The 8,067-nt window shown below is 38.3% G+C and overlaps 1 protein-coding gene across 1 annotated transcript; it reads left to right on the top strand.

Annotated features, from left to right (window-relative positions):
• Positions 1–2,215: 2,215 nt before the first annotated feature.
• Positions 2,216–7,137, top strand: LOC140159961 (uncharacterized). Its single transcript, XM_072183229.1, has 4 exons — positions 2,216–2,247; positions 3,117–3,393; positions 3,594–4,055; positions 4,704–7,137. Exons 1-4 carry the CDS (start codon positions 2,216–2,218, stop codon positions 5,040–5,042), a joined length of 1,110 nt encoding a protein of 369 aa, XP_072039330.1. The 3' UTR covers positions 5,043–7,137.
• Positions 7,138–8,067: the final 930 nt, after the last annotated feature.

Below are 8,067 nucleotides of genomic sequence, written 5' to 3'. Positions count from 1 at the left end.
AATCAGAAGCAGTCATCCATTTTTGCATTATTTTCTTTAAAAGTTTAGTAGCTTGGAGACTTGTCATGCCAATCAGAACCCCACTTCCGTGTTTATGCTGCAATACGTTCAACGTTCGGTCAGCCGGCCATTCAAGCCTGTAACTTTTTGGCCTGGCCGGTAACTTTTCTGACTGGCATCTAGTTGCCGACCCGGCTGGCCGGTAACTTTTTAAGGTCAAGCCTGGCTGGCCGGTAACTTTTTGAGGCATATTTCGAACACTGCATACGTTCTTAAAATGTAAACAATTGCCATTTTTCTGTGCCACAAAATTGTCAATTAATCAGTGGCGGCACCAGGAAATTTTTTTTCGGAGGGACATTAGCCATTAGGGGGGCCGGGGGGGGGGGGGGCAAAGTGAATTTCAGGGGGGCGAAATCAACAAATTGTGCGCAAAATTACAGCAAAAAGTGGAAATTTTTCGTAACTTTGGGTTTTTTTTCTGGGGCAACAGGGGGCAAGAGTTCTGACAGGGTCTGGGGAATATCCCCCGTGGCACCGCCACTGCGATTAATACATGCTTCGGGGGCCCTTTTTTGTATGTAGCTGGCACTTAAGCAGGGTTAACGACGTTGTAGGGGTTTGTAGTAGCTTACCTGATTTTAGACTTTAGTGTTGGGTTCGAAAATTGCGTAAGTCCAAGTGAATGCAAGTGATCGGGGGATATCCCCGGCAGGGTAATAGCCGCGCCAGTCTGGGGTAACCGGCACGGATCGGTGCCGACCGGCACTAAAAAAATTTTAAATTTTTTTTGATTGTTTTTCCCCACAAATGTTTTATTCATCATAAAAAAGAGCAAAAAAAAAATCCAAAAAAGATTTTCGGTGTATACCCCATAGCCTATTCCCTGATCCCTCATGTTCGCTTAACTCTCCGAAAACTTTGAATTTTTTTTTTTTGGTGCCGGACGGCCAGTGTCAGCAGTGGTCAGTCTCAGGCAAGACCGCCCAATTGTAGACGTTAGATAGAGATTGTTCTATTTGCTAAAATAAAACCTACACTAAGGCTGGCATTTTCAGGCAATACCCTGCCTGGGTGCCTGAAATTTAAAAAAAATGCATTCAAATTCAATGCATTTTGATATTAGTATGACATGAATGAAAACGAAGTACCAATTTTCATAAAAAACACAAAGCATTGTGCAATTTTTATTTTTTAGGTCAACCATGAATGGTCCTAGCATTTAGGTCTAGGTCCAAGGACACTACAAATCCGACAAAAAAATTAGAAAAAAATTAGAAAAAAAAAAAAAAAGAATTTGATTTTTTTTTTTTCAATTTCTATTACCCGCGTAACCCGCCTTAAATAATGCGCCGGGTACCCGGCACAAAATTAAAAATTACCCAAAAATGACACCCCTAACCTACACCAAATTCAAATTAAATCGGAAGTCATCTAAGGGACTGAAGGGTCCACCGCTGGCAGCATGTATTATATTATACTGCTATTGGCTGCACAATTGTCAAAAAGCAGCTATTCGTAATACATAGATTTACAGTATGCAATAATGGCTGCCACTTGCATTGTTAGTTACAGTGATGTGTCAGGTCCTTTTATAGTCCCAAATCATATTATTTAGCAAATGACACTATATTAACCTTCTGCAATGGTGCAAAATTTAATAGCTGCCTTATGTGCTCATTACATGAGAAATACTTGAGAATTAAAAAACATTAATATACCAACAAGGCAGCTGTGCATTTCATTAATTTAATTAATAAAATTAATTTCTTCTCATCACTCAGACATTGGAACTTGGGTCTATGCATTCCTGTCAACATTTTTGAAGTTTGAACCCCCCCCCAAAAAAAAAAAATTGGATTACTTGATTCTTCCGATTTCCTTCTTTTTTTCTTTTAATTTTATGAAACAATAATTATTTGTTTAAAATTATTATTAGTTGCAATAGTTGGGGTTTTTTTTTTTTTTTTTTTTTTACTTCCTTTTTTGGTACCGGTCTACCGGACGACCAGCATCAGTCCCGGGCAGAGCCCCTCATCATTAGATAAAAATTGTTCCACTTGCTAAAATATTTACCTCCAAATTTAATCGGAAGTCATCTAGAATGGCCACCGCGGGTACAAAGTTTTAGCATGTATTATATAGTATTCTGGAATTGGCTGCACAATCGTCAAAAGGCAGCTATTCTTAATACAGAGATTTACAGTACACAATAATGGCTGCCATTTGCATTGTTGGTTATAGTGGGTATGTTATGTCCTTTTATAGTCACAAATCATATTATTTAGCAAATGACACTTATTAACCTTCTGCAATGTTACAAAATTTAATAGCTGCCCTATGTCAAATGTGTCATAACATGAGAAATATATACCGGTACTTGAGAATTTATACATGTACCGGTATAGCAGTTAACTTATAGACCTTAAGGTTGGAACTTGGAACCAGGAAAAACTGCTACTTAGCGTAGCAGTATTTTTTTGTTCTAACATTGAATAACAAGTAATGTAGGGTCTACACTGTATAACTTCTATTTTTATAATATTTTTGGCCCCCTCACTACCCCCGCCAGGGTCCTAAGTTGGCCCCTAGACCCTGGTGCTAAAAAGCTCCACTCACTTAGCTCTATTGGTCAGTCTATATTATTGGCTCTTGTTTTAGTTTTCAATGTTGGCAGGCATGTATATGCCTTGACCAATACGGTGTTTATATAAGACACATACGGCAGCTATTAAATTTAGCAGCATTGCAGACGGTCAACGGATGTCATCTGCTAAATAATATGATGCGGGGCTATAAAAGGGCCTAACATGCCCACTGTAACCAACTATGCAAATGGCAGCCATTATTGTGTACTGTAAATCTCTGTATTAAGAATAGCTGCCTTTTGATGATTGTGCAGCCCATTGGATTATGATTATAATACATGCCAAAACTTTGGGCCTGTGGTGCCCCCCTTCCCCAGATGACTTCAGATTTAATTGTAATTTGGGGCAATTCCTAGAACCAAATTAATTTGATTTCATTTCATTTCATTGATGTTAATAACGTCATCAAAAGTTGCCGTCAATAGGCGTATGGAAACTAACAAATTTTCTTTGTATTATACTTTACAGGTCTTCGCCGGGGTCGGGGTCACCGCATGTTGTTGTTTTCGGCGACTCCCTGACCAAATACCTGGCAGAAGACATTGCCATATTGGACCAGGTTCGTGCAGATGTGTTTTGCAAACCCGGTGCAACTGTCTTAACGCTGTGTGATGCCATTTGCTATGACTGGGACATTTTAAAAGAACTAAAACCAGACGCTGTTGTTATCCACGTTGGCACAAACACGCTTGAACGTCAGCTTGTGTCGCGTACAATCAGGCAACTCCGCGACCTCGCCAAACTGGTAAAATGCCTATATCCAGAGGCAATATTAATGATAAACAATATTCTACAGCGTTTTGATAGCAGTGCATTGAACGAAGGAGGGAAGTGGCTTAACATTCAGGTACGAGCCCTTTGCAGGGAAATAGGCTATACTCCCTCGTTTGCAGGTGAAAGCCTCCAATTTCATGACTTTGGTGGAGATTTCATCCATCTCAACAGAGATGGATATTGGAAATTGCTGCAGACATTACAGATGAGGTTATGAGAGTTTGTAATGGGACACCAACCTACACATACTCTCCATCAATGATACCGCCTCTGAATAGAATGAAGACGGGTAAGCAGAAGGCAAGGGAGAGGCGGCAGTACTTGCGTGAAAGCGCAGAGAGGTGCAAGTACACAAGGCCATGCCTGCAGTTTACAAAGAAACCAGTGCCAACAGAAGGTTTACACCAGACCACACCAACAACTTCATCATGTACTGCCTTCATTGGAGAAATAAAGCCTGTTGTCAACCCTGTGTATGCTGGTCTGTATGCGCACAGAATTACAGAACCTAAGGCGAAGATGAAGCTACCATCAGTTCGTACTCAATACGTGGAGCATAAGAATTCCATGAAGAGGAGTAGAAGACGTACAGAGAAGGCAAGAAGAAAACGCAGAAGAAAAAAGAAGAGAAAGGTAGGCCTATAGTCTCATTTTTTTTTTCTGTGTTATTTTGATTGGTTCAAATTCATTTTTATACAGGGCAAAATGATACTTTTATGTATAATTGTATACCCAGCTTTACACGTGCCAACTCATCCAGGTGTAGGCTTCAGCGATATTTAGATTTATACAAAAATAATTGATTTTTCTTTTAATCGAGTACTCAATTATTTTAAAACATCATAATTAAAGTATCGACATGTCGATTTTATCAAAATTAAGTGGTTGTTTTTCTAAGCAGATATATTTGAATGCTCAACCTATTGCAGTCACAAGATATTCAAAACATCGAAAATGGGTTGGCAGGTGACGCCTTCAGAATTTTATGTTACTTACTCCATCAAAGTGTTTGAAATTTTTTGACAAATAATTAGAGAAATAATTTGGAACATTCAAAAGAACTTTGTAAAATATGTTTGCGAAAAATCTTAAAAGTTAGTGTAATTTAAACACTTCCATTACAAAATTCCTAACTGACCAACTCAGCTCGGAAAGTGACTCTTCTGCCTGTAAATAAGACGTCGTAAGACATCACCTGATTCATAAAATGAAAGTACCTACAGCTGAAATATTGCTTTGATTGAGTTATTTATTTAGTGATTTCACATGTTTTCTTTACAGATGAAAGTCCCATCATCAAGGACAACAACTCGGACATCACCAATCATGCCAGTGGCCGCTACATGTACTCCAACAACTGAAGAATCCACAACTCAACCATCTGCAACTCAACCGTCTCCATCGCCAACAACAACTCACCCGTCTCCATCGCCAGCAACAACTCAACCGTCTCCATCGCCAGCAACAACTCAGCCGTCTCCATCGCCAACAACATCGCCTGTGGCATCGGGTACTGAAGCACATGAATTGCCATCAAGAACACTTACCAGAGACATTGCCAACATTGTAATTGTGTTTCATTTCTTTTTATCATGTTATATTAATAATTTGCAGGGGTAAGAAAAAGGAAATCTGAGGATGACACAAACTATAGTGTCACACCTCGAAAGTCCCCGCGACTTCTTTCACCTCGGCGGTCACCGCGCACTCAGGTAAGATCCCCAAGGAAAAGAAGTTCAGCAAAAAGTCTCTATTTGACCCCACTCCAAAAAAACCAAAACTTAGTGCATGTGGCAAAACAAAGTGTGGACCATGTGTGTTTTGTAAGGATCATGCACCCACTAAATACTTTCATTTAGCTACCATGGACCAAAAAAAAGATTTATACAAGCGAGTGTTAGGCAGAGCACAAAACAAAGGAATCCAGATCAATCCTCTGGACTGTATTTGTAATAGATGTAGAGAGGCATCAAAGAAGATGGTATCACCGAAAAAAAGGGTTTCAGGATCCCAAAAATTGAATTTAGGTTTGTGTTTTTCACCAAATTGTGACCATGAAGCCACAAGTAGATTAACTGTTTCCAATTTGGCTGATTTTAAACTTATCTTTTCTCTCCCTGACGAAGTAAATTTACATGTAGATGATGTTGTTGCTGTGTGTAAACGTCATTTCATGGTACATTATAGTTACCAAAATGATTCCATTTGTGATTCTTGCCGTTGTAAACTTCGCGGTAAAAAAGACAAGCGCCACACACTAAAAATTGACGTTACCACAGCTACTCATCGTTTACGACAAGTTTATGATGATATTGTTCTAAATGAAAACAGCATTTTGTGTAGCACCTGCTATTGGCTAGTCATGAAACCAAGAGTGTTTAAATCTCTTGATGATGTTTTGTTATCTTTGGATCATGTTAATTCGCAAGATGTAGGTTCCTCTCCAAATGATATATTTCATGAGAAGGCCCTGAATGAGGTATGCAAATATATATGTGAAGTTTTTAAAGATGATAAATCCATTCTATTTGTTGAGGTGCAGGAGATATATGCATCAATAGTTGCTGAACTTCACAAAAACAGGGCATGGTACAGGACGATGTGTCACCCATTCCAAAATCAAGGCGTTGGTTGCTTGGAGGGATCCGAAGAAAATTTGACAAATTGCTTGATGAACATGACACCAAAGCTACAAACATGAGTATCATGCTAACATACAAAAATTGTGACTTAAAGCATGTGCTACACAAACTTCTTTTTCAAACAAGATGGGAAAAGACAGATGATGTACCAGACTCTGGTAAACAAGGTCTTTCAGATACCAAATTGGAATCGAACAAAAATTCAACTGTATATTGTGCATCCCTTGATTTCAATCAGAGAATAAGAAAACAAGCTACCAGAGTCAATAATCATTACAAAAATATGTCTAATCGTCTTGATCTAGGTGAAATCAATTTTGAAAATGTTCTTACTTCAGTTGACCCAATGGTGTGGAATATGATTTGTTTAATGACGTTCAATTCTGAAGAAAAGAAGTTATTTAAATCTGCAGATTTCACCTGGACAAAGCATTTGCAATTAGGTGATTTAAGTAATGATCATATTCATCTGCGATTTGTGCGTCGTATTTTCTTGATATTTAATATGCATTTCATAATGAATAACGACAATCAATATCCGTTTCATATTATTCATACGAATATAATTAAACGTCTATCTAATTCACCAAAACTTGTTTCAGTGTGCAATCGGTTGGGAGTGTGTGCTAGTGATCAGGCACTCACAAATTTTCTGAAGGTTGTGGAAAAAGTAGATAAACCACTGAAGTCCCTGAATCCAAAGAGCTTTACAATAGTGAGTGTTGACAATGTGGATTCTCTCTCTCCCTACGCTGCAGTAACAGCAGACAGCATCGGACGTAGTTGGCACGGTACATCGGTGATGGCACAGCAGCCATTGCCTGTAAGTCAGATTATGGGTCCTGGAGAAATTCTTGATCTTGTTAATGTAAAGGTGTTTGGAGATGGTCGTTGTTTTTACCGCTGCCTTGCTGTTCATGGTTGTCTGCAGTTATTGAAGTGTTCAAGAAACTTGTTTGGTGTTCCACTTGATCAAAATTTGTTTGATTTAGAAACTGTTCTTGCAGACGGAATTCGCAGTGAAATATGTGATATACTTGAAAGTTCAGGTAATACACGGGTACTGTCTTTGTTGCCAGAAAAAATAAAAAAATTGTACCTAGAATGTGCATCGGGTAAATTTTCAAGTGATTTAGAATCACGTGTGCATGAAAATCGAAATTCAGGTACTTACGCCCACTTACTTGAAGTTGTTACAGCAGCTTACCTGATGCAGGTGCAAATTCATGTATACCAGATATTTCAATCTGAATACCATAAAACTGCAATTTATCCATTGAATTTTTTTCAAGATAAACAACCATTGTGTGTTCTGTACACACCTGATTCTGAAAATCAACCTGGGCATTATGATTTATTGTGTCAGCCATCACATGCTATTCTTAGTCAAGCTGATAGCAATCAGCAAATTATGAAAGTTCAGTCTTTGTCAGATTGGTTAAGTTTGTACAGTGTTTCTCATCCAGTGACACTTTATGATTGTTTGAAGTATAGTAATCCTATTGGAATTGAGGAAAATGCTGATCAAAGTGGAAATGAGGGACAAGTATCTAGCGCAGATGGGTCTGTTTTGATCCATCAGCCTGTTTCCACGGACGAGCCTACATACTTTGTCAATCGACCATTTTTCAAAACATTTATTCATGAAAGACGATCTTTCGACTCATTTCAGCAATCAATCTCTGAAAAGTTAGCTGGTGCCAATCTAAAGTCAGAATTGTTTTTGTATATGCTTGAACGGTTTTCCATTTTAAAACATAATCTTTCAGTGTTACTACCAAACCTGAAGTGCAAATTTGCAATGGAACAACCTCAGCATTGTGAAAAGTCCAACTTGGCATATGTTCAGATATATAATGAGAAGGCAGATTCTTTAGATACTCTAACTAAGGTCTTGAATGATTTGCATGGTAAATTTGAAGTGTCCAAAAGAGTTAATCACATGATTATAGTAGGAGACCTAAAAACCTTTTATTACCTCATGAAACTTAAATTGAAATATG

Source organism: Amphiura filiformis, chromosome 9 (genome assembly GCF_039555335.1).
Source record: "Amphiura filiformis chromosome 9, Afil_fr2py, whole genome shotgun sequence".
NCBI lineage: Eukaryota > Metazoa > Echinodermata > Ophiuroidea > Amphilepidida > Amphiuridae > Amphiura > Amphiura filiformis.
The sequence above is the reverse complement of the archived record's forward strand: the minus strand, read 5'-3'. Positions and strand labels throughout refer to the sequence as shown.